Source organism: Empidonax traillii, unplaced genomic scaffold (genome assembly GCF_003031625.1).
Source record: "Empidonax traillii isolate 1590-97213 ecotype Southwest subspecies unplaced genomic scaffold, ASM303162v1 scaffold35:size4298261, whole genome shotgun sequence".
NCBI lineage: Eukaryota > Metazoa > Chordata > Aves > Passeriformes > Tyrannidae > Empidonax > Empidonax traillii.
The window spans coordinates 288,245-315,826 of record NW_020955228.1 but is presented as its reverse complement, the minus strand read 5'-3'; the positions used below and the strand labels follow the sequence as shown (position 1 = coordinate 315,826).

At 40.6% G+C, this 27,582-nt stretch overlaps 1 protein-coding gene across 1 annotated transcript in view; it reads right to left on the bottom strand.

Annotated features, from left to right (window-relative positions):
* Window positions 1-27,055, bottom strand: part of SCIN (scinderin) — a 50,300-nt gene extending 23,245 nt beyond the window's left edge. Inside the window, exons 1-4 of the mRNA XM_027877887.1 lie at window positions 26,835-27,055; window positions 22,052-22,206; window positions 20,355-20,516; window positions 8,317-8,466 (exon numbers count right to left, since the gene is read on the bottom strand). Coding sequence (XP_027733688.1) covers window positions 8,317-8,466; window positions 20,355-20,516; window positions 22,052-22,206; window positions 26,835-27,033 — 666 coding nt within the window. The 5' untranslated portion in view covers window positions 27,034-27,055. The remainder of the gene's footprint in view (window positions 1-8,316; window positions 8,467-20,354; window positions 20,517-22,051; window positions 22,207-26,834) is intronic.
* Window positions 27,056-27,582: the final 527 nt, after the last annotated feature.

Sequence of the window (27,582 nt, the reverse complement as noted above, 5' to 3'; positions counted from 1 at the left end):
CTGGCTCTTCTAGCAGATACATTCCTGCTTGGGTCTCTGAAAATAATTTCTTCCTGCTAGTTTAGGTGCCTTCCACTAACTGATTTCTGTCTAAAAGTTTCCCCACCCCCTCAAATTTTGTGTAAAGGAGCCAAAACGTTCAACAAAGTGGCTATGATTTACAGGTCTCAAGAGTTCGAATTTGCAGCACTGCTTACTGCAGTATTTTAATCCATCTTAATTTACCTACCTCTTAGTTTTTACAGGTAAATCCAGATAGTATCAAAGTTATAGGGAGTTATGTAAGCAGAAAAGCTGGCCCTAACAACCTGCTTTGCAGTAAATACAATAATTATATTTACAGATTCCTTCAGCATTACACACACACTGAACTGATCCTACAACACACAGAAAGCTTTCTTCTATATAGCTGTTCTTCACTCTTACCCAGATGTGAGAGGACTTTTACTCCGGTCTTATATGGCCTGGACAGAACAACAGTCTGTGCATATGCAGACTCCTCTGAAAAAAACCCCAAACTACAAAATTTTCCTCCCTGAGCCCTTCCTTACACTACAGAACTTTCACTTAAGAAACTTGAAAGGCAACCTTGTGCACAGATCCCAGTTGCTCTTCACAGGGGCTGGGATGAGAGAGACCTGCAGGAAAATAGGGAAAAAAACCCATATTCCTTCAAGGTGCATTTGTCTTGGGGAGATGCAGGATTCCAGGAGGATCATAGCTCTGAGATTTTTATGCAGCAAGGAAAATCTATCCTTTCAGATCTTCTCCAAGAAATTCCCCTGTTGTGAGGAAGTATGTTTAAATAAGTTCAAACAACTCCACGTGGAGATAACTCCTAACAGCTCTTGTCTTTTTCCTGGTCTTCTTAATTATGCTCATTTAATAACTGAAAATTATGGTACTTTTTCATCAATAGATTTCTTGGTAGTCTAGCACAGAAAAGAAAAAAGACATTACAAACTCCCTTAATATTCTAACATGTAATTATAGGATTATAATTGACTAACGTGGTAACCTTGCAAGTGCTACAGCTGCTGAAGAAGGAAACATAATAAAGATGAGTGGTTTTCTAACTCACAAGAACGCAAATGACAAGCTATAATTTGATCTCAAGCACTTCCAGAAAATCATTAGGATCTTAGAAATTCACTAAAATACCTAGTACAGAAGCAACTTCCCTAACATAAGAAACGAGATTTTCAGCCATAGTAGAGCTGTTCATAAGAGATTTTGCTCATGCCATGCAGTATGATACACCTGAACATTTTATTTTCTGAAGTTAAATTTCCAATGAGGCACTGAAATTTGTATTTAAAGACTTTAATAGAAACCTGGCTTTCAGAGGTATTTGCCACCTGCAGTTTCTATTCAGTTCCCTGTCATTTAAGTCCCTGTCTTCAAGCAGCCAACAGTGAAAACTTCAGCTTGAAGAACATCATGGGTAACTCTCAACATTGCTGAAGAGTGCTCCTTAACAGCCTCTGCCACTCTCGGACAAAACTCCTGATTTTCTACCTGGGTGTGGGGAAAACACTGGGCCAAATGCTCAGCTGGGGTAAGGCAGCAAAGCTGTACCAGAATCCAGGTCATGAATGTTTTGTCCAAGTACAGGCTGTGTAACTGATTCCTTTAAATGCAGATTTCCATCAAGAAAAAGGACTGTCCTTAATGAAGGAGATATGCTCAGTAAATAGAAAGATTGCCTGGTTTTGACAGCTTGAAACTGGTATCCTGAAGGACAAGGGGGTTGTACTTTGTATGCACATTCATAGCCCATCATAAATTTTAATCAAACAGTGTAATGATTAATAAACTGCCACTCCACAAACTAGACAGGTGTTACTGTGAAAGGTGCATAAGCACGTGTAGGATTTTTGCCCCTGGACTACTACTGAGTTTGTATCCTACAAACTCTTACTGCTCAAAATGACCCAAATTCTTGCTGGCACCTGCATATTTCCAAAACCATGCCAGTGAAGAAGCCTATTAGTCTTCCTGAGGAGTAAATCTGATCCATAGTTTCAAAGCAGCCAGAGAAAGCTATTCATCTGAGCAGCCAATGCAATTAACAATAGAAACTACAGCTAGCAGTTCTGCTATTTTCTGAGCATTAGTTTGCTTAAGTCTTTGCATTCTCATGAAAATGTAGTTAACTTCTCTGAGTGCCTGTATTACTGAGTCTGCACTGGGAGCAAGTACAAATTCCATTGTCCTCACCTCTCTCTCAATGTATTCATTTTCTTTTTTTGCATACTGTTCACGACTGCCTCTGTCCTGGGACTGAAATTCATTTCTACTATTCATTTCACAAAATTCCCTGAAATCGTGTCCAATTTTTTTCCAGATGCCTTAGACAATAAATACTTTGGTTTACTTACTTCCAAAGCCATATTTAGGACTTCATTAATGTATTTTTTCATATTGAATATATTCTTGGCTGTGAACAGGTCAGGCTGGACCCTAATAGTTACATGCAATTCAAAGCTTATGAACATGTTGCATTTGAGTAAAACTCTGTACAAGTTACGTGATTAAGCATTTGTTTAACCCCTAACAAACACATGGAGTTTGTATTCCACAAAAGATTAGAACAGACTGTTATTCTAAGAAGTTACCCCTCCTCCTCCTGCATCACCCTCACTCCCACTGTCTTTCTACTCCTCTGGATATAAACCAAACAAACCTTAGCATGATGAGCTCATAATACAACCAAAAGTAAGGGAACAAGAAGAAGTGCAAATGTTATGAGAGCAGCAAGAGCAGTTTTTGTTTTTGCAGAGTTGTGATGACAGACCCTGCTCTTGCTGGCTCTGGGAAAGTAGCAGGTACCAAACCGATACCTCCACCTATGGGGCACACGCTGCTCATTGAGCCTTATGTAATGATCCATGTGACCAGAGACTGCAGGAACCTGCTCAGCTCCTTCAGAGAGCTGTCCTTGCACTCCCACACCCACCTCTGCAAGCTGCAAGTCAAAGCAAGACTTACTTTTTCTGAGCTACCTCACTGTGCTCCATGCTGCCCTTGGAAATTACCTTTGGTTTGTAACAAATGATTTTTAAGGGTTTGAATTTAATAAGAAAGAAAGAAGTGATCTTGCTCTTCTGTCCTTATGGGCAGACATCTATCAAGGTAATTTAAGGTTTACTGGAGCTCGACATTTTCAACTTTTGCATTATTGGGGTCTCTACAGAAACAGCCTCTGTAACTTGCATTTGCAGTGGGATCTCTTTATTGCCGGTGCTCTTGGGATTTTATCCTCAGAGCTGAACTAGCATTGTCTGGTTCTACCAGTCCCTTTTCAGTGACGAAGGTAGAAAGGTGTGACTGGTTGTAATGTGATCGAACCATTCATGCATGGTATTTATTCACACCATAGGCAAAAACAATCATCACTGAACACAATGGCATTCAAGAATTCTCATGATTAAGCATTGCTTAGGGGCCTTAAAGAAAAAGGAAGGAGGAGAAAGGCTGTGTTATCAGAAAGGAGGAAGAGGCTCCCCCTGTTGCTCAATATTTACAATAACTGAATATTTACACAAGTATTTTATGAGAGGTCACGACCCACCTGTTTTAAGGCCACTAGAAAGCTAACAAAACCAGGCACACGACAACTGCAATTGCTGAGTAAACAGAAGTCGTGGCACTTTCTGTTTAAAGGCAGAGGAGTAATTTCAAAGATGAGTACTGACATGATGCTTCTTTTTCTTGTGGTTTTACACCTCAGCCAACACATTTCTCAGGTTTCATTGTTTCAAACATGTACATCAAGAATTACAGAAATAAAACAAAAGCCAAAACCCTCAGCAGTAAAACCTGCAGCAATCACATGGTATAAAGAGCTGCAGTTTTAAGGGAGTAATTTGCAGGGGAATGATAAAGCAGTTCTATGAATCAGACATATTTGACTGCAGAGAGAACAGAACTATCTTGAAAAGTGTTAGCTTGAACCTGTCATAATTAAGTAGAAGGCACAGATGCAGGCTCAACACTTAGTTTAGGTAAAACTCAGTCTATCCTACTTTTTAATTGGTTTTTATACCATACAGACAGACTGTCACTGCTGCCTGAGATGCATAAAATGTATGGCAAAGAGATGAGTATGTAGACAGAACAGTATTATCAATCTAAAAATCTTTCAGGGTGTCTAATATTTCGAGCTGCACAAATACAGAAAACAAATATACTAAGACTTTCTCTTCCACTCTACCTCATCATGATAACAGATCAAGGGGTTTTCTCAGTATGCATGGAGGACTGGATGCTTTGTATCTTTCCCTTGGGTGACTCAGAACTGAATTTCTGTCTCCTGAATTACTGCAAGCACCTTCTGCTTGCTGTCCAACTCCAGAACTTCACAGATAAAAGATACTTCTGATTCCTTGTTTCTCCATCAGAGTGATAACAGAAGCACAGGTCACACATCCACTGGTCAAACAGTGGGCAATAACTCCACTGGAGAAAGGAAGTAGGGTGCAATGAGTCACTGACTCATCCTGCTTACCACTCCCACGATGCTAAATAACGAGATCACGGGAAACTGTTTTTAGCTTCTCCAGTTTTGTCCTCTCCTTCAAAATTACAGCAGAGATTCCAACTACAGTTAGAAAGTTGTCTGTCCTAAGCCTGGCTACCTGCTACTTTGGCTGCTCTCTCAGGTCTCAGTGATCTCTTGGGTGTCCAAAAACAGTGCTCTGCTTACCACTGCAAGCAGTCAGATGGATGAGCATCAGTGTCAGCACAGTGGGCCCAAGGCTAGCAATGGACCCTAGAGGATTTTGGTCGTAGGCTATCTTCGAAACCACATATTTAGTCTTCCTTTAGTTTAAAAAATAAAAAAAAAAAAAGTGTAGCTAGCTCTAACCCTAACATAGTCAATTGTGAGCTCCCAAACTGACTCAAGCATTGCTAGACCAGTTTTTGGATTGGTCCCATGCAGGCAAAAAATTTCCTGTAACACAATTAGAACATTCAGGCCTCAGATTCGGCAGAATGGGGAACTATTCAGCTGTTTACACGTGAAAATCAGAGCTGAGTTGACATTTTATTATGGTTTGCCGTGACTGGGGAGACCAGTCAGAGCAACAGCAGCAATTTGTCCAAGGTGGTCTGCTTAGTTTCTAAATTTCCAAGGCAGCAACCCTATACAACACTGCTTATTTAAACCTGTAAGTCAGTACCTCACCTAAAGTGCAAACACAGAAGTGAAACTAGGCAGATTTAAATACCTTCAGTGTGCTTGCACAGAAAGCTTTTGCCTCATCTTCACAGTCAGAGTTCTAGTGATTCCTGAAGCATCTTATGAGAACTTCTGTGCACCCACTGCAGGTCTAAGCTTTCCAGACACGCTGTGTTTCCTAAGGGTAAGCACAGGATGATTGCTGTGTGTTCCCAAGTGGCCCCTGGTCACTACAGCAGCTGAAAAAATATCTTGCTGCTGTCAAGACTACTCACATACCCAGCTTCCAGTCACTCTCCCTTCCCAGGGCAAGTGAGCTGCATCTTGTTGGCCGGCCACAGCAACACGCATAGTCCTACAGCATGTTCCAGACAGCCCTCTCCCATGGGCAAATTGTTCAAGCAGTGCCAGCCTGTTCCCAGTTCTTGCTAAAAATGGTTGTTGGAAGCAGGCAACTTGTCAGACTAGTTTACCTCCCCTGCAGTGCCACAGCTCCCAACAGGAAAGGAGACTGGCAAGGAAACACCACCTCATCACAGCCATGGCTGCCTCTGCTCATCCTGTAGCAAGACAGATGTGTGGCAGGGTTATTTCAATCAGCCTGTGTCTTGCCCCTGTGGTGCAGTGTAGGCATAGAAGTCTTGCTTTTCTGGTTGGGAATCACAACTCTGTGCTTATGGAGTAGGAATAAGACCACTATCAGCTCTTTACGTGAGTACTCATGGTGGGTATGTCAGCCCCTGCCTGAGCATGTTAACACACTTCTACTTGTGCTGCATGAGCAAGTTCAGCCACTGATACAGAAGCAGTTTTCTAGCTAACAGGAAGGGGAACAATTCCTGACATTTTTCAGAGGAGACAATTTTACAAAATCTCATTCTGATTTCAGTGGCATACTGGATGACAAAATGAATATTTAAAGTACATAATTATTTTCCCTAGAAAATAAATCAATCTTTTACAAGAAAGATGGAGATGCCAAGAATTCATCCTTCCTGATGTGGAGGGAAGAAACAAACCCAATGTTAACTTCAGAGTAGTTAGCCCAGGAACGTGTTGCAGCAGTTAAGAGACAATTTTGTGGGAGCAAGGAAAAATCCAAAAAAAAAAAAGAGCACCAGGAACTGGATACAATTTGAGCAGGAATAGTGTTTAAGAGATTTTGTATGTTTGTGAGGTTAACTATCCTTGTGGCTTATTAGCAGCACATTTCAGAGTCTATATTGGGACAGCCACAGCTGAGCTGCAGACCTCGCTATGCAAGCAGCACTTAAAAATTAAGGCTACTAAGCGTGATGCAGACTAGAAGGTAAACCTTTACTGCAGACATACTCAGTCAAATTGGGCTCATTACAGTGGTGACAATAAAAGCAATGAACCTAGTTACATTGAACTACCTATTTTTGTTCCCTCTATATTCACAATCCAAAAGGAAAAGCAGAAACTTCTTCACGTACTGCTGTTCAAGTGAAGAAAAGATTTACTCCCTGATACAATAACAATGCACTACAGGATCAAAACCCAACCTTGGTGTTCTTCCTGCTCTTAATCATGTGTCAAGGTTGCTACAAAACAACAGTTGCACACAGATGAAAGTCTGGCAAACAGATGCAGGAGCGAGTCCAGCACATCCCTGCTGCTCAGAGCCTGTGAGGAGAGAGGCAGTTGGGCTCCCAATGGCCATCCCTGCAGCTGGCTTGTGTCCTTGATGTGGTGGCATAGAAGTCTGACTTATCTGCATTGCACCTTAGCCAGATTAGAGGTGCAAAGTGTAGCTGCTCTGATCAATGCTCCCAACGCACACATAAGCTTATCAGAAGCCTGGTGCAGAGCCTCCAGCAGTAACCCCAGGATAGGCTTGGCAGTAGGAGCTGGGGCCAAGGGACCATGCCAGCAGGCTCCCACAGTGCCACCCTTGCAGCAGGCTACAACCCAATGCCATGATTCCAGTCAGGAGCAGAAGGTTGGGCTCTAATTGTCAACCTGTGCTCTTTTCATAAAAGTTATAGGTGTAAAACATGCCACATCAGAGCCAATGTGAAAAGTCTGTAAAAGGAAGTAAAAAGTCAGATGGAGGGTTGTTTACTAGTTTGGTTTTTGTTTTTTTCCCCTTCAAAAATCTCCAGTGCATTGGGTGCCACCTCCCCTTCTGAGCACAGCCACATCTGTACTCACAACCACAGGGGAAAAAAGTCTTTGCAAGCAGATGGACAGACCATTCAAAGGGGTCACCACAGCCAGCACGGCCACAGGCTGGTGGCTCAGCATCTGGAATGTTTTGCTGCCTAGGCAATAAGTAGTTATACTGCATGTGACAATACTGAATGTAAGCACCACCAAAAATAATGTTACATCTGCATGCACCGCTAGCATTACTTCTTGAAGTTAATCTGAAGTGCAAGATGACATTCTAACATACTCCGTTTTATTGAAGGACTCCTTTATGACCCTGTTTCCCTCTTCTTTCTTTTTAGAGAACAAAGGGCAAAAGCTTAATTTAGGGCACAAATGCCACGTGACGATGCTTTTATTAGCATGTGGCTTGCAAAAAACTCAGTGTTTTAATTTCTCAATATTTGAAAAATCCATAAATTGGGGATTTTTTTTTCCACTCTACTTTGATCAGCTCAGTTACAAAATCTAAGATCTATTTTTAAAGTAAATGGTTAAACTTTCTAAACATACAAGGAAGGGGCTTACTAGGGTTTTAGAGGCTAGGTGCACACAATCTTGGAATAGGAGTGGGTATGCAAAGCAGTGTGCTTGCCCCCCCTGCACCAACACGCAATTTGCAACATTTTTTTTTACATTCTAGATACAGTAATTCTGTTTTTCCTCGTTTGGTGCCATCCCAGCTCCAAGTTCACTCCTCATATACAGTAGATAGTGTCAGTCACCCTACAGCTAACTCAAAAAAACATTAAGTTCTTGAAAAAGTACTCTCAGACGATTAACTATCTCAGACTGTAATGTCCAATGAACGCTGCTTGGATAAGGAAGGAAAAGCTATAAATTGACCTACTGCAGCCTTTGTCTGTCTTCCTGTAATCAGCCCAAACCAATTTAGTTCCTGAGGTGTAAAAATTTTTCATTCATAGCTATGTCAGCAACTGGTTTGCATATTACAATACCTCTATGAGCCGGTCTGGTTCACTCCCTTCTTCCACAGTAATTAATTTAGACCTTCCATTTCGTTCATTGTCCCGAATGCCAATAGCAACCTGAGTAGCCTTCAGCCTCTCGTATTTATTGCATGATGAGCCACACCACTGATAGATTTCCTAAAATAATGAAAAGAAGACACATGTTAGCAATAGGATTCAACACAACAAAATTATGAAACTTATTTAATTAATAATTATCTTACTGGATCTAAAGCACCAGAACATCAGTGAAGCTACATCTTTCAGAAATACTTTCTAGAAGAGACTTGCATTAAGTCACATAAATACTTGTAGAATCTATGACATAGTCTCAAACTGCACCAGGGGAGATTTAGGTTGGACATTAGGAGAAAATTCTTCACAGAGAAGGAGATTAAATATTGTAATGGGCTGCCCAGGGAGGTGGAGTCATCACTGTTCCTGGAGGTGTTTAAGGAAAGACTGGACATGGCACTTTGTGCTGTGGTCTAGCTGATGTGGTGGTGTTTGGTCAAAGGCTGGACTTGATGATCTCAGAGGTAATTTCAAACCTAATTGATTCTGTGATTCCATAATATGCAAGTAAGTTGCTGGCTCAGGGACTTTGTCAGCATCTTTGCCAGCTTTACAAGGAGCATCTCAGACACCACAGCAGCAGCTCTTCATGCTCTGGTAGCAGTAGCCCCACCAGATATCATCCTGTGGGCCTTTGAGGCCTTCCTCTCATCTGACTGAACAGGTAAGACTTGCACATGACAAGAGAAGTGCAATTCAGCCAAAATGGAGCATAATCCCAAGGCACCTCTCAGGAAGGAGAGCTACTAGAATCAGCCTAAGACAAGTCACCTGATTCAGTCACACCAGTGACATCAGTTCCCTTCAGACCAAAGACCTCCAATTTTGGCAATTCCCATTACTCATCGTGAACTCAAAATCATTTCAGAACAAAGAATTTAGACCTCAGTCTTGATGAAAAATATTACCAAGAGGCAAAACATAAGCTGCAGAACTACTGAAGGTTGAGCTGCAAGGAATTAGTCAAATTAAATTACTGATCTTGGATTGTTGCTTCTCCTGGAGGAAAGCAATTTGATTCTTCACATGACTCTTATCAAATAGCCCAGTTAGTAGAAATTTCACAGTAATTTTTACCTTTAAAAAAAAGTTGAACTGGTTTGTGAAATGCAAATAAAGATTGAATCAGAGCCCTCACTAAGTTACTGGAGATTAGTTTTACAATGCATATAAAACTGCATAAAACCTAAATCTAAGACGAAAACATGTTTCATTCAAAAAAAGCTTTTTAAGCTATTTCTGCTAACCACCACTGTTCTTTAATAGTATTTGAAATGATGGCTTGAGACAAGCAAGAGATGAAGTACAGCTTCCCAGTACTAGCAGATGCAAATTTTTAGGAGACAGCTCACATTGAAGCAATTTGCAAGCAAAACCAATGCTAGTTACTTCCGTTATTTATTCTTGACAAGCTTAGACACAAAAAAAATCCCTACAAACTCAGTGATGTCACTGTTCCCTGCCAACTTCCTTTCCCTTCAGAAGCATCTTCAAAGACACCACCAGATTCCCAGAAATGTATCCCTTTCAACTAGTTTCATTCTCATCCTGGCTTACCTCTTACTAATTGAGCTTATTTGCAATTACATGAGAAAACAGGAGTCACTAGAGATAGTGCAGCAATAAACAGGAATTCTTTATTTCCTACAATCTATAGAAGCAATAAGGAAGAAAAAGAAGTCATAACAGAGAACTAGCTGAAGAGGTCAGGCAGCTATTGCCTTATCTCACTGTGGGTGCTGCAATTCACGGAGATTACTCATTCAGCAAGGTTAAAAGTTCAACTTCAGCTGTGCCCATCACCCTTCTGTAGGTCTTTTGGTAAACGGCCATGCAACCTCAAACAAGCAGTCACATCTACAAAAATGAATTGTGAATGATGTACTGACAACACAGGATATTGTGAAATTACAAAGACCTTTACTTCTTGGGCAATAAATTCACATTTTCTTTTCTTAGCATCTACATGGTGCACTGCACCCAAGCTACCCCACATTCATAGTTTATTTGCCCAGTTTGCCTTCAGTCATCAAGTGACTAAACTGAGCTCTTCTACAATCTACTAGCTCTAGGCTTCAAATCAGCCTGCGGAAGGAGAAAAAAGAAAAATCTACACTAATGGACTTCAGATTTTCAGATTTCATTATTTTCCTTAGGAGTCCACAATCCCAAAAAATAAAGTAGCCTGGATACTTTTGTCATAAACTAAAATAAATACGAATTTTTTTATTAGCTGGAACTTTCAGAAACATTATTCATAAGACTTTCTTCTGCTCCACAAAACCCCCTTAAAACAAGCAGTGTCTGAAAACATCCTTGATCTGGATTTCACAAGCTCCATCTTTCCTCGTTATTTAAAAAAAATACTGATTTTAAAAGCTAGAGAAAAAAGAATCTGATTCTCTTCAGCACTAGAGAATAAAGACAGTATTCTTTATTAAAAATCCTGAAAGCTAAACTTTACGTACTGTATGATCTAATAAAAGGAAATGAGCAGCCACAAGTCATGAAAGTGTCCCCAATTACATAATAGTTTACTATTCAATGAACACTAAACAAATCTCTTAAGCACTCAGTGCTACAAGCTTTCATGAGCTTAGATTTCATTAATTTTGTCTTCTGAAGTAAAATTGTCTCATTTTATAATATATCTAATTTTGAGGCCTCATGGTAGAGAAGCTCTGCTGGATATTTATAAGTTTGTCTTCCTGATGCAACTTATCCATTTCAACTTCTAGACGGATTGGATTTTTCAACAATTTCAAGCCAGAAAATGATTTTTAAAAGTTACAGCCACTTCTTGACAAGGTTAATATTTAGATCTGGATTTACCTGAAATACAGTCAGCTAGTTATCTAACCATGTTCAACAGACTACTGAGCTTTTGGGTTGTATTTTATTATTTCTGTATTTATTTTTAGACATATAAAGGGCTCAACTACAGCCAAAATATTAGCTTTAGCTCACTCAGTGCTTTCACAATTTCTTAGCTGTATGACACCTTCACTATTTTTAGGCTTGTTTTGCTGACTTTATTTTGAATTGGTGGGCTGCCAAAAGCTGTTTCCATGCAAATGAAAACAGACTTCAAGTGTTCACTCACCTCAAAATAAAAGGACCTTCATTCATCAGTAACTCCTGTGCCAATCCCAGTTTATTTTCAGAAGTTTGTACTTGCAGTACTTGTTTTTTTAAAATTTCTTTAACAGAGTTTGAGAGAGATGCTATGGAAGAAAGCTATTCTGCTACTTTTATTAACAGTTATTGATATAATTATGCTTGTCAGACCGCAGTGGGACAATTAACAGCTGAGAGTGAGGAAATGTTACAGTGAATAATCACAATGACCACCCTAGAGCTGCTTGAGGGAGGTTGGGAAGCTCTGGGCCATGACCACTGTTGTCATAGCAAGGTCTCTCCTCATCTGCACATTTTGGGGACACAGTTTGGTCTTCTAGTCAGAGCATCAGGATTCACGGCTCCTACTCACAGAATCACAGAATATGAGGAGTTGGAAGGGACCCTCAAGAATCATCAAGTCCAACTCTTAGCTAGCCTTGCACAGGACCATCCCCAAGAGTCACACCATGTAGTTTCTGGCCCACAAAGTGACCTTGAGGAAGTCACATGATATTTCTACAGCTCATTAAAAATGACCCAACATTTAGCTTCTATATAGAAGTGTGCAGCAGGATGATTATGCATGGCTCATGTAACTCTGAGCAAGAGCACCTTGGCACTTTTCCCTGTATGGAGGGGATGGTGAAAGTACACCTCCTGCTTCCTGGTCCAGCCCCAAACGGCATGTAGAGCAAGAGAAAGAAAAACAAAATCACTCGTTTCAAAAGTGACATAAAAACCAATTTTCCCCTTCTAAAGACATAGTCACCTCTGTATTCAACTGGCACTCTGCTCAGTTTGGAGGCAAATGAAAATAAACTCTGCATCCCGATGTCTTTTCTGATGTCTTTTCTGTGGACATCAGCCAGGACAATGACAGCAAAACTCAAGAAGCTTAAATCCATGAAGAACTCATTTTTGCTCTGGTTAAACATGTCCTAGACATGCAAGTGTTTTAGACTTACATGTTTTTTGAAATACCTACTCATTTCCAGACTCCTACTGTAATTGCTGATTTGCATTCTCTTAAATTAAGAGACATTACAAAGCTAAACAAATTAAGCCGGTTTCAAAACTCTAACTTGAAACAAGATTGTGGCGAAACTTCAAATTTCATAGAAAACAATGAAATGTTTAAGAGATTTGGCCTCATTAATCTTAAAATATTAAAACAAAAATTCAGTCTTTCATTGAGGGAAGCACATAAACTGGTGTGCCTCCATTCACTGTTTGCAGGCCCTGATACACCCTAACCTGTCTACCTTTGACCACATCTACACCAGAATGTGCTCCCAGACTGTAACTGCACCTCAACTGAAAAAAAAAAAAGAATAAAATTTACCACTCCTAGTTCAGAGACAGCTAAATCTATAGTGTGGATTCTGTCACATCAACATAACATAATTTATGCTGAATTTATGTCAGTCAGGATGCTGCCTTCTGTTCCTGTAAACCACAGCATTAGGAGCATGAGAGGCTCAGCTATAAAGCAGAAGGACTTAGTACAAAAGGGTTCAGCTAAATCTGCTCACTCCTGTGAAACACCTCACTACACTAGCTTCACCCATAACAAAAGAGCTAAAAGCAAGAAAAGAAGGTTTGTAACATTATAACTGCCTTAGTTCCTCTCTTCTCTTTGGCTCAGCTGCATGTGTTCAGAAGCAGATGAGAGTCCAGATAAATAACCACATAATACAGAAAGCCACTGTAGTGGTTTCACAGCAGGTGAGGCCAATGAGGTTTGTAAAGAAAGGTGGGTCAGAGAGAAGTTGTGATGGTGGAGTGCCCGAAGGACCCAGCACTCCTAATGCTCACCTCCTGAGGGAAGCAGAAAAAAACCATGGAACATGCATAAATACTGGCAAAGATTATATATATATGATTCTACTATCAAAATAATTGGGATGCACTTAACTGAGACTCCGTTTTCTTCAGTCATTGATGAACAGCTGTTCAGATAAGGCATGAGTTAATTTTAGCTGAAACTGTTCTTTGTTAAAGTCTAGTCCCTTAATTAAAGTCAAGAGGTTTAAAGGAATAAAAGGCCAATACAAAACACAAACTTGGAAAAAAAAAGTTTGCAAATAAACTGCAAGCAACAGAAAGGCTTTCAATGCCCTCAATTCCAGGTATTTGTAAGACAATTGCATATTACCTTGGTGTTCATATTTCAAACGCCAAAGTTTTGGAAATAAAACAGAGTCCTAAAGCAAGAGAGTAGAGCTTTTTTTTTTAAGTACAAAAAAGTAAATCAAGAAAACTAAGTCCACACAGTGGGGAAAGTAACTCTACTGTAAAACTGAATAAAAATTACTAGGATACAGCACTTTTTGTCAGTTCATTGACATTCATTTTTTTTTCTAGGAACGGATGATACATATTAAGAAGAATATTTGAATTCAACCCAGTTAACATAGCCTTCTGAAAGCATTAGTCTTCTTAAATTATTCAATTTTTTTCCTGTCTTGATTGTTGAATTGTTGATACAGGCAGGGAGAAGAAAAACCCTCATTTCACATATCCATCAAATCTGCCTTTGACATGTGTTGAAACTGTAATACAGTGAACCATTGAAAGTTGTGGAGTTTTGATAATCCAAAACAAACTCTGAATTCATTCAGCCAGAATGCTGCTGAAGCCACCATGAGCTGGTCCTAGTATAATTACAATAGTGACTTTGTAACCAGTCCTGGAGTCTCCCATTTGACTCAAATGGAACAAATTTTCAGACTAAAAATAAACCAGATATAGCAGTGATGCAGTTAGTACATTCATTTTTCCTCTCACAACTCTTTTGCTAGTATGTACTACGAATACCACAGTGCAATAAAGAGTGAATGCCAGAAGGATTTTAATGCTAGGTAACAGCAGCTCAATCAGCAAAATATCTGGATTTCCTAAAACATCAGGAAGTAAACTAACTGAACTAAACACCCATGCATGCATGTATGTCCAGTCCACCTGAAGCTTAAAGGATGGTCTCAGTCCAACCATTTTTTTGTGTACAAGTGGGGGTGAGGGGAATCTTTCCAGTCCATAGAGTATGAAGGAAAAATCCATATTCTGAATACTCTAACTGAAGTGTGGGGGTGGAAAAGGGCTTAATTTTTTTTTTCCATCTTATGACTTTGAGACTATGGCAATTTCCAGAATGCTGGAGTTAACACTACTAGAGTTGTAAAAGTAATTGGTTCACAGAATTACAGAAAAATTAGGTGCTTGCTTACCAAGATACACATTGTACAGATATGACCACAGTTTAATGCTGTTAATAAGTCTATTAAGTTAATAAAGAATGAAATCAGTTTAGTTCTTCAAGCTCTGCTACTTGTTTGGCAGCTCCCTGCTACAGTATGAGCAATAGTTTAACTCTCAGCTGGGGTAAACTGGGGAAGAGGTTAGTTGTAGGAGAAATATGTGAATTGAAAAACACGGAAAAATTACCTGAGTCAGTTGTTAGTGCTGGGGAAAGCAACTAGAAACCTGAAGTGATGAACTGCAAAATGCAAGAGTCACTAAAGTGACTTTACTAAATGAGTTAATACACTGATTGTGAATTGTTTTCTTTAATGGAAGAGAAGCAAAGCCACCTAAAACAGATAATGCAGGGAAGAAGGCAAGGAGATTAGAGGCAGGCAAAACAATGGTGCTTAAGGTTGACATGTGATGCTGAATCACACCCCACAGTCCTAAAACTGAAGCAAGTATCTGTTCTATTGGTCCTTTACTGTTAAAAAGCAGAAGTTACTTTTTTTTCTCTAAACATAATTTAATCTACACAAAGTTAACAGCTTTCATGAAAAGCAGCTGTTGTAAAAAGCCAGCCTTTTTACTTAATGTATTTTTTCTAGTATCTGTGCAAGGCAGCAATTTTGTCTTCTTTTGACATACCTATTATGTCAATAATAATTCAAATAAGAAGATACTGACAGATACATGATCACAACAGCTCTATTCAGTTTCATACTTTTGAGTTCTAACATCATCATTTTAACTTGGATTCATGGAGGCCTTAAAAAGTACATGCATTGATTGCTAGATAGCACAAATAGTTTATAAGAACACTGCAGGCTCTTAAATTTCAAACCAGCAACCTCTTGGGTGTTTATAGATCAGTTTATAAGCACCACTATAGGAATGGGAAGAATGGACAACTGAGTACAGGTTACCTTTAGTCTTCACTTAGTTTGAGCTAGAGTTACCACCTCACTATCTGCATTCTTCCTGTGGCAGAAGGGTGATGTCTCATCCACAGAACTTTTATTGCACTGACAAAATTTTCAACTGCAATCAGGCCCAAGCTCACAACTGATTGGGAGTTATCACACATCCCTCCTCACACCCTTATTTTAGCAACTGCCTCTTAATTCCTTCAAGGAGGCTGAGCAGTGCATAGCCCTCTCCCTGCCCTCTGCAGTCACTTAGCTCATGGCACTGCTGCTGCCTCCCATCAAGAGGTCAGTCAGACAGAGAGAATGAAGTCTCACATTTTACAAAGCTCTATCCAAACAAATGCATGGAGGATATTTTGCTGGTCATTAAGGATACAATTTTAGACAGCCTTAATACAGCAGAGCTTCCCAAACTGAGTTGGGGAGCTTTCAATATAATCAGCTGATCACTTCATGTTGTTTTATTGTATTGTTACTCCCATTACGTCCGCTCCATGTTTTCATAACTACACAAATTATCATTCCAATCTCAGCATTCCAGTTTTGTAAGTCACCAGCATACACCAATGTACATAGGGTGAACTTCACAATACTGACAACTTTCCTTCCCACTTTAAACTAAGAAAATTTACAAAAGATGAAAATCTTTAGCACGTCTTATTAGAAATAAAAACATATAGAGTAATTTACATATGCATCTAGATAAATACTAAAATAGCCTGTGAAATTGTGTGTATGTTATTCACTAAATGTCACAATGATTCAGCTTTTTCCTCACCTTCTGTGGTCATTTTCCATGCTCTCTCATGCTCCTTGCTGTTTTGAGAATTGTCTTGGAGATGAAGGAGGTAAAATGGATGTGGCCAAGAGAAGGTGGCTGGAGGATGGTGTTATAGAAGGAGAGTTGCATCTGGAGGTAAAGGGGAAGTACAGAGCCAGGCCAGACGGTTTATGGGGGCCAACAACTGTCAGACCCATCCTGGTGCCTCTCAGATATCCGGAATAGTTCAGGACAGGATGGGAAGTGTGGCAGAAGATAACAGCTCCTAGGAGGACTTGAGCAGATCTCTGCCAGGACAGGATACACTAACGAGCACCTGACAAAGTAAGGTGTGCTCTACTCCAAGCCTTCTCAGGAACTGCCCTGCACTTGTCTTTCCTGCCCTATCCCAAAGGCTCCCTTTGGGGAATCCCTGGGTTAATTAAAGAGGTATCATGGAAAACCCTTGAGAAAAAAAAGTAAATCTTAAATCAGGGTCTGGCACTCCAGGCACTCTCCTGGATCATGCACTGTACAGGAACATCAGTGTATTGGCCAATACTCTCAGAAGACTGCTTGAATAAAAGGCTTCGCACATTACCCACAGCTAATGACTCCCCTCACATCACAGACAGAGTTTTCTCTGCTTTCTGCAGATGTTTTCTGTTCCAGGCAAGAGAACTCAGAGGCAAGATCAAACCTGGGCAGGGTATTTGAAGAGCTGTAAATGTGGTTTGGTAACACATCAACCAAGGGTGCTGTGTGGGTTGGGCACATGCAAGACAGGCCCATGGGATCCCAACCACATTTAAGAGCAGGGTCAGATTCAGAAAAGAGGTTTCTCAGGTCTGTGGAAGGGCTGCAGCTTTTTGATTTCCCAGTGGATGGGAAGTCTACATTGCATTCAAGTGAATGGCACTAAATATGGCAAGATCAATCCTTGTTCAAGAAAAAAAACCAACCACCACAAAACAAACAAACAAACAAACACACAAAAACAAAAACAAAAAACCCCAAACAACAAAAAAACAAACAACAAAAAACCAAAAAAAAAAAAAAAACCAACAAAAAAAGAGAAAGACAGTTACAACACTATTTTTTAATCTTATTTCCAGCCAAGGTTTGACTCTGATATCAAGCTTAGAACTCTGGATCAAGGCAAAATAACTTGCACAGCAACATTCGAGGTCAGGTTGAACAGGGCTCTGAGCAACCTGATCTAGTTAAAGATGTCCCTGCTCATTGCAGGGAGAATTGGACTAGATGACCTTTAAAGATCCCTTCCAACCCAAACTATTCTATGATTTAGGTATGAGGTAACCATCAGAACATGAACTGTAAATATGTAAACGTAGCTAGAAATGCACACAAATACTTTTTACTTAAAGCATTCTCCCATGAGGGAAACCTTAGTGACCAGTAATGATTTCATTCAAAATCATTATTACCTTTCATGATTTTCCCTCATCTGTTCAAAACCATGGGTTTAAAATACTGCAGTAATTGAGCTCAAAGGGAAAACTGAAATGATTTTTCATTATATTAGATAAGTGGTTTGATAAAATCTAACAGCAAATGGACTGCACAAGCAATTTTGCAGTGCCATGGAGGCCATCATTCTGGTTAGTTAAGAGAATGGGGAAAGTATATCTTGGAACTTCATCTTATTTGACATACAATAATTTGATATTAAAAGCACTGATCATAAGCTCATTATTTTATGCAATTACTGCCCACTATTCTCAGATAATGAGTCAGTAGTGCCCTGCAATAAATCCCAAGACTCAAGAGCAATCCTATTTAAGATTACTTATTTCAATTATTAAATAAAGGAATCTACTTCAGCCAAAAACCTTTTCTTTTTTAAATGACCCTTAAATTCAATTAAGAGGTCCTGTAAAAAGTCACCTGATTACAATGGACCCATAGTCATGGAAAATTTCAATCTGAAATACAGTTATTTCAGCTTGAAATATAGTTCATATAAAACTTGCTCAAGATTTCCCCTGTGACAATGTATTTTCTACCACACACATTTATCTACAGGCACTTCATCTTGAACTATGTTACATGCTGCCTTTTCATCTCCCACATGCATAGTCCAGTTTACATAATAACCTATGATGAAGTAACTACAAATGTCTGGATGCTGAAACACCCTTTACCTTAACTTGTTAATACATCTAAGAAAACCCATCTTTCTTACACAATTGACATGACAAGACCAAGAACTGTTATTAGTCACATGATTTGACTGACATTTCCCATAGAGTAGTTAAAAAAACCCAGAAGATTCACATCTTAAGTTTCTTCCTATGAAGGCACAGAGTTGCATTGCTGCTGGACCTCTGTCTTGTCAAACAGGAAGTTAGAAACCAGTGATGTTATACTAAAAATAATAATAAAAAAGCTTCTAGTGTACGATCAGCATTAGATAAAGACTCTAAAGCCATATTACATTTAAATTGTTTAGTCACAGCACCCTCAAATCTCACCAAAAGTGATGAATCCCCAGCTATACAGGTAACACTGCAATATACCCACAGTGCACTTCATCAGTATCATTGCCATGTCTCCAGTGTGACCTGAGTAGCTATTAGTCTAGGTGAACTAAGTAACTGTGGCACAAGAAGGGCCAGGACACGTTGAATTCATTAAGTACACCCAGTTTCACAGGGTGTTCATGGGAGGTTAACTCCAGAAAACTCATACAGCCTGAATTCAAAAGCATCATTTTCTAGCAATATTTAGTTCCAACTCTGCCATCTCACATGTGTTAACTCTGGAAGGGAATAGATGATTTGAGTCTTTTTTGCAAAGTGACATAGAGAGATAACTTTGGATACTGTTCATCTCACTGTTTCAGATGATTAGACCATATTGATATAGGAGGAATAGGATAATGTTCAAAAAACACTGGCTGGTGTTCCATCTGAAGGCTGTGAATCATAATAAAAATCAAAGTCATATTGGTATCAAGTAACTATACTGATTATCTTCAACTGTCACACCAGGGGATGCTTTTCAGAGGAAAAAGCCAAGTGTGCAACATGAGTTCAGAAGAACTCATCTCATTTTTCAAAAGGTCAGGGGAACTCTGAAATCTAGAAGCAGCTCACCACTTCCTTGACAAACACTACAACTAAAAACAACTGCAGATACTATTTTCTTTCACATGCTTTCCATTTTATACATATGACATATCAGGTGTGGGAATAATTTCAAATGGGTAACTAGCATCTAGTGTGGACTACATCCCAGATGCTACTTTTAGTATCAAAAAGTCTTAACATGTATTCTGTGGTGACAGTACTACAGTTCAAGTCATCTAAAGCAAGCAAAATTATCTTCTCATCTCTGTCCATATTCTTCTGTGCTGTCTCTATTTGCTTTCAGCAGAAAGTCTTGAAGCAAATGATTGTTCCTCAAGTGAACTCTTGAAATACTCAAGTAGTTTCATAACCACTTTTGCAGTTATTTCTTTAGGGTGAATTGCCATGATCAAAGTTTTACACCTATGGAGAAATGCTCTTAAGTGAAGGTTGAATTTCTATTTTGCTCTGAACACCGGCACTGATCCCACTGAGCCAGTAGATCGTGCCAAAGTCAGACTGGACTTACTATGAACAGCTTAAGCTGTTCAAACACCAGTAATGAAAAACCCCCAATGCCGTGAATGGAAAAGAGACCTATTACTTGAAGGATAATCTGTGCATACTTCAGGAGGCATTTAGGGCAGTTTCAAACCTTTCAAGTTGTGTGACAAACTGATTTTCTAAAGCAGATTCTTTCTGTCAGTTCACAAGTGACTAAAATGCACAACTGATTTTTGGGGATAATTCAGACCTTATCAAGGATGCTGCATCTCTTCAGTGTATTTTGCTCTAGGAAACACTTACAGTTCCAAGGTCAATAATGAAACAATCTCCTTTGTTGAAGCTGGTCCAAGCCAGGGGGACTTCTGTGGCTCTTACAACTCTCCGGCCCTTGATGTGGAGCAGCCTCTGGGCACTCAGATCATTAGTAACAACATGATTAAATCCAGAGGCAACACCACCTGCCTGAATAAAAACAAAACAAAGTAGACAGCTTTATTTCAGCTTGATTTCTGCAAACTTACCCTTTTTTTTTGCTACAGATGAGGAGCTAGCAGAGGAAAAAAGTTTATGCAGCAAGAAGGAAGCCAAAATAATCTACTGTTGATAATAATCTAGTATTGACCACAGACCCGATAGAAACTGCTGCTGAAGCTGAACTCTCAGGTGGGAACCTTTAGCCAAGGGAGCAGATGTCACCCTGCTTCAAAGGGTTTTCAGATAAACAGGGAAAGGGAAAACAGAATTTACAGTAGTCTCTTGCATCCTGCAGAGGATGAGGTAACACTGAACTGCACTGTTAGGACAAAAAGCAGTAGCTTATCGAATAAGGACTGAGTAAAAGCAGAGAAATATGCAGCTTCTTTTTAAGTTTTCCATACTCGAGTCTCAGAGGTCCAGGTGGTTTTAGTCCATGGTTATGTGTAGAAGGATGGGTAATTGCACAGTGGCTCTGTAATTTTACGAAAGCAATATTTGTAACTTAGGAGACAACCTAGCAAGGAGTACCAAACTGGGAAACCAAGGAGACCAAACTGGTGATTTATAATCAACAAGCATAAATATAAACATAATCCTGTAAACTAGCTTGGCCATCTGCCTCTGTGAGGCAGTATTCTCCACTCCTCCAGGAGACCCAGACCTCCTGCAACAGGAACTGGCTCTTGAAATTACAAATAAAAATAAAATGTAAGAGACTGGTCAAGTCACTCACTCCTCTATGCAAGCAGAGTTAAAAGCTTCAAATTGGTTGTGAAGACTGTGAGAAGTTACAAACCTCCATAATGGGGGAAAAAAGGCTGACTGAGCCATATTTCCTGGAGCTCCTACTATGGGGAGATTCTCAGGAGAAACATTAATTTATTCTTAAAAAAAAACCACAGATGCTGCAAAAAAAAAAAATTCCTTTCAAATATTCAGCTTCTGGAAGTGACACAAGAATATTAACACTACCTTTTCAAAATATAAAATTTTTGTGAGAAGTATTTGGGAGGTTTTTTTTATCTACCTTAAAAAAGAAACTGCTGTAGGACTGCAAAAGCACCATTTTTAGACTCAAGTGAGGTTTTGGGGTTTTTTTTTTTTACACTCTATTCATGTTTCTAACCACTTGAGCACACTGAGTTCTGCATTTGAACAAAATGATTCAGTCTACAACACAGAAGTGATTTCCACAAGATTTAATACCTCCCAGACACAAGAGTCCCTACTCTGAGCTCCTTAGACACACTACCATGAAATCTCAGGACAGCTGTTTTTTTGGAGAAAAAAATAATTGGGAAAGGTTTTCACATATCATAAGAGGCACTGGCAAACTAGCTGCTTCTTTCTATAGAAGCACTGGGACTCCCACAGTTTAAGATGGGTATTTCAGATCTAAGCCCATTGAGCATTAACTAACAATTGTTAAACTCTCCATTTACAGCGGAAAAAAAATTATTTTTTATGTGGGGGACAATTTTATGTACAATTTTAGAATACATTTTGACAGGAGTCTTTACCTTGTATTTAATTCCTCCTTTGAAGTAACCCACAAACTCAGTAGATTCATATCCTTGAATTTCTCTACTCTGCACAGGCTTTCCTCCTAAATAGTCATCCATTTGAACAGCAAAGATAGCTGCAGCTGTGCTTTCATCCTGGGTGCATTCTTTCCCTGAAATAAGAGGAAATATTATGTCTATAAAGCATTACTATAACTTGGAATTCTACTGGAGAAATTGTTTCCGTAACAATCAGGCATTGCCTTCAGCAGGTTGTACAGCCAGTGTTTATGTGGTAACAAAGCACTACATCATAACCTTGTTCACCACCAAACACATGATCTTCCAGATCATTTCTTGACTACTTGTAGAACTGCATTTATACCCGTGGGGAGGGAGGGGGGGGGGAAGTGAAAAATAGCAAAGTTTGTCTTCTCTGAGCCTCATTAAACAAAAGAATATTTCAATGGAGTTTAGCATGGCAACTGTCAGCCATAATGACTTGGAGACCTCGAGCTGAAGTGCAAAGACAAACAAAGGTCATGTCAAAGGACTGTCTGGATGGCAAACTGGATATTTATGCTAAGAACAACTCACTAAGCTATAAAGCCAAAGTAACTCAAAAGCAGTCCTCTTCATGCAATAATATAAGCAAGATAGTTTGCCTGGTAGAGCTGGGAGAAAGAAAAGCGTCTGTGGGGCTCAGATATTTGCTTCATGAGGTCACACTTTGTTTTGTACCTTTCAGAGATTAGCCTCTTCCCAGGACTTTGGCAAAATAGCCTCTACCTAATGTGCTGATGGCTTAATCATGCTGCAAATCAGGCTTTATACTAAACCAAAGCTTTTAACATGTGCTTATACATTTTTGATTAACATTTTCAGTAGTTTTGATTGTGTCAAGGAAAACACAAATAGGTTCAACTCTTAAAATACCAGGCTTCTCAAAAACTTTAGAAAAATAAGGATCAGTGAGGTCTTCCATTTAGATTTATTTTTCTTCCTAAATAAGAGGGAAAAGCTGGTATACAAGTAGCAGTTCTCAAGAGCAGTTTTTCACTTAGATTAACCATTTCTCTGCTTCTAGGTAACTAAATGGAAAACCAGCATAGAGCACAGACAGCCTGGACAGACATACCTCTCACAGGTTGCAGAAGGATGGGAAGTGTGTAGTGAGGTGTTGGTGCCAAGAGATTTGTCAGTAAGGTATTGGGAATGAATAAAGCATGGGAGAGAAGGGATGCGAATGCCTAAGGGCACGACCCTCTACTGGGGAGAATGATTGCCCTATTCATGGTCCAGCAGTGCAAATGCCACAAGTCCCCCACCACCCACCAACAGCCATGCTTCTCCCAGGAGCAATGCCACAACTGCCATCATTACAGCTTCTGTGGAGACACAGGTGATATGGAAGCCTCTAGAAAGCACCAAAGATGAAACAGGGAAGGGATCCAAAGAATAGGGAAGCAAAGACCAGTAGGCCTACCCAAAAAAGGTAAAAAAAAAATAAATTACTGAAAGCAGGATGTAAGACAAACTGGAAAAAAATGCCCATCACTCAATGACAGAAAAACTTGCTATTTGGCAACATGATTTCTCAGACCTGGCTACCACCTTAAAGCTGGTGGCAAAGTTTTGTGGGTTTCGGGGATGTTTTCTTTGTTTGTTTTTTTAACAGGGTTATTAATATCCATTAGGACTAGATCCTTCTGATTTATTGCTTGCAAACACACAACAGGGTTCAGGGTTGAAGAAAAACCATTTTTGAACAGTTTTAGAGATAAGAATTACTATCAGGTTTGGTCTCACTGCTGCTGTGCAATTAAATACTCAGAGAAACTCCATTAAAAAAAAATTAAGTGGGCATCAGTACAAGAGTGAATTATTCAAGTTTGTATGAAAAACAGATTCACCTTACAGTCTGCCTTATTTATGGCTGTTTGTGCATCAGAGTACATAGGAAAAAGAACATATTTTTACCAGACTAAATCCCAGGTCACATGGACAGATCTTATGACTTCATCTCTGGGGCAAGGGTTAAAAAAATAGTTAAAAAACACTATGCATGATTTTATTAAAGATACTAAGTGCGGTATAGCCGCACTCCCACAAGTAGCTTCATATTGGCACAGTACATGCTGCTTCCACTAGTGATAGTTTCAAGTCCAAACAGCTCCCTTAGATTTAGTAGTTTAGCTACTAAGGCATCTCTCAAGTGCCAGTACAGACAACTGAGCCAGGATGTCTGAACCAAGTTAAAATGGATACAGCTACCATGACAGATTGGCCTTGATTGCTCAGCCATGCCAACACTGCTGCAGCACCTGAGTTAGCTTGTTCAGAAATGATCCAACCTCAACAGCATTTCACTGTATGTGAGATATTTGGTAAAACAGTGGCTTTCCCTTAGGAAGCTTCAGGATGACAGAACAACTGTTGGGTTACTTTAACCCTAGGGTGCCAACCACAGCTCAAGACTGTCAGCACATCAAGGTCACAGACCATCCTCCCATGGTCTAGACCTCATTCTAACCCCTTAGCAAGGTATTAGGAGGATATCTGTCACTATATTATAGGAAAATGGGATGCTGTGCTTTTATTCTGAATTTGGGTGTGGGTTTTTTTGCTGAAATCAGAATCCATTCACACCCAAAGCTACCATATGTGGCCCCCACAATAACACACACCACAGATAACAGGCAGGAGTAGGACTGTGTCACCAAATGGAAGAGCCCTTATAAGTATCTAAGCCCAAAATCTGCAGGGTTTCCACCTATCTGATTTCATGAGAGTTCACCTTATCACTCTCTACAACTGCCTGAAAGGAGGCTGTAACCAGGTGAGGCTCAGTCTCTTCTCCCAGGCAACCAGCAGTGTGAAAGAGGGCACAGTCTTAGGCTACACCAGGGGAGGTTTAGGTTGGACATTAGGAAGAAGTTGTTTACAGAGAATGTTACTGGGCCTTGGAATGGGCTCCCCAGGGAAGTGGAAGAGTCACCATCCCCAGAGGTGTTTAAGAAAAGACTGGATGTGGCACTTAGTTGACATATTGGTGTTTGGCCATAGGTTGGACTCAATCTCAGAGGTCTTTTCCAACCTAGTTGATTCTGTGATTCTTTCTTTACATCCCAAAATCTGATAGTGACTGCTGCAGCTGTCCAGAGACAGCTTGTGGGAAGTCTTCATAAAAACCCTACTGCAGTCTTCCTGCCCACAGGTTATGCAGTCTTTGCTCATGAGGGAAAGGTCTGGTGTACATACCAGCAGTGCAAGTCAGTTAAAAATACCAAAATGATTCTGTGGCTGTTGCCCTGCGTGTGACTGGCTCACCCCATACATCTTGTCTGAAGTTCTGACCTCCTGTTACTATTATGAGTGCCGCAGTGTTTGAGATTCTCCACCCTGCTACTGAAATGCGAAGAGATTTCCCAGCAGTGAGCTGCCCTATTGCCACCCTGCCAGCTGCACAACAACAATGGGTACCCCATCACCTGATGCCATTTATAGTATCTGGATATCACATCAGTATGAAATGTGCACCAGCATGTACAGCTAAAGCTCTTTAGCCAACAACAGAGAGGTTTTAATTCCTGTGAATGTCAGTCACTGTTTTTCTTCAGTTCCAAAGAATTGCAAGGAGTCCTTACATCATTCCCTGGGAAATGTCTACTAGATCTGAACTACAACATAAGCAGTTCTAGACTCATTTATGAAGGTCTGAACAGCCAAACTCCACTATTAACTAGAAGCATCCCTGACAGAAGAACTACCAGAAACTCATTTACATTGCCATCTATGATTATACTCTCACCAGAGACAGACACAATCCTGGTTGCCATCTGAAAAACTCACATGCAAAACTAAACACACTTCAAGCATTTATACAGAAACAAACCCAGCTTTATATGCTATTCTTTTTTTTCAATGCATGCAAAAGTACAATGACAATCACTGCAACTCAAACACATTAATGTTAATACACATTAACCTTTTTTTATGTGCATTCACTGAGATGATTGCCTATAAAAGCAAACTTGATGGTGAAACAAGAACAAAGTAATTGGTTTCAGGCAGCTACACAGCAACCACTGTGACTGGATCACTCGGTGGCCAGACAGAGAAGTCATAAGATACCTCCAGGAAATGAGGAAGTCACAGAAAATGCATCCTTATGTCAGATTTCTATTTTGATGTAAAGTGTGCTAATCAAGGTGGAAAGCAAAGGACAGACATTAGCCCAGTTCTGTGCTCCCAGTAGGCTGGCAGACTGATACTAAAGAGGTTTTACAAAAGACCTGGTGACTTTGCCTCAGATCTCTGTACCTACAGAAAGCAGAATTTGTCTAGCTGAAAAAGGCAACACCCAGACACAAACCAGGGCAACAACACCACAGGGAGACAGCCAAGAGAGAATTTTCATCCAAGTGGAAGCAAAGGCAAGAAAACTCTTGACGTGAGTGAAAGCAGGATTTGACTAGTAAATCTCTGTTGGGTGCACCCAGGATTCGACTTTAACCCTTTAGCACCTCCAAACTAACATCACCAAGCAAGCGTTCACTTTTCTGCCGTACCCCACTGTCCCACCACCCTCACCATCAGAAGGGGTGAGACTTGGCATCACCTTGAACCTTGGTGGCAGCCCTACTACTCCTGCCTTCATCCAGAGGCTTCGCATCCGCTGCCCTTCTCAGAAGGGCAGGAAAAATCCAATTCCCAACCCCCCGGAACCCCGCAAGAACCTACGGCGGCAGGAGCGGGCACGACGAGCCTCACCCACAGCCCCGTCCCCGACCGCTCCTACCGAGCCAGTAGTGCAGGCGGTAGGCGACGCCGGAGCCGCGGCGCTCGGTGTGCAGCACCAGGTACGCGTCCCCCACGAAGAAGTCGCCGTGGAGCCCGGGGGGCACCGCAACCAGCTCCAGCTTCTCGACGCGCCACACCTGCAGCCCGCTCTGGCGCCCGGCCTCGGCGAAGACCTGCGGGGGCCGCTCGGGAGCCATGGCAGGGCACGGAGAACCAGCGCAGCAGGATAACCTACAGTGCCTTTACTGCGTGGGGTGCGGCCACTTGTATAGTGCCCAGCCGGGGCGGGGCCGGGCCGGCCCCGGGACGGGCGCGGAGCGTGGAGTGGGTGGTGGGATGTGTCTGTCCCACCCCTCTCCAGCGGCTCCCGGGACCGGCGCAGTTTTGTTTAATTATTAATTTTTTTTACACCCCTGCAAAACTCACCCGGCGTCCTTTTTTTCCTTCAGTGCCCGATGCCGTAGCGGGGGTGTTATAAAAGGAAAAAAAAAAAAAAAATCAGCCTCTCTCACTGCAAGCAGAGAATCTTTCTCTATTCTCAAGTAATAGGAGAAAAACCCATAAAACTCAAGAAGGCAAAGTACAAGCGGGCTAACTCAGCACCTACGGGTGTTACAGTGCCGTGCGGTGTGTTTCTATAATTATCACATCTGCCTTGTTTCTGTAAGCTGCTCATACCGGAATACAAAGAGTTTCTGTAGCTTGTGCTTGCGGTTGGGCTCTTTTTCACTCCGTGCTGGAACGGC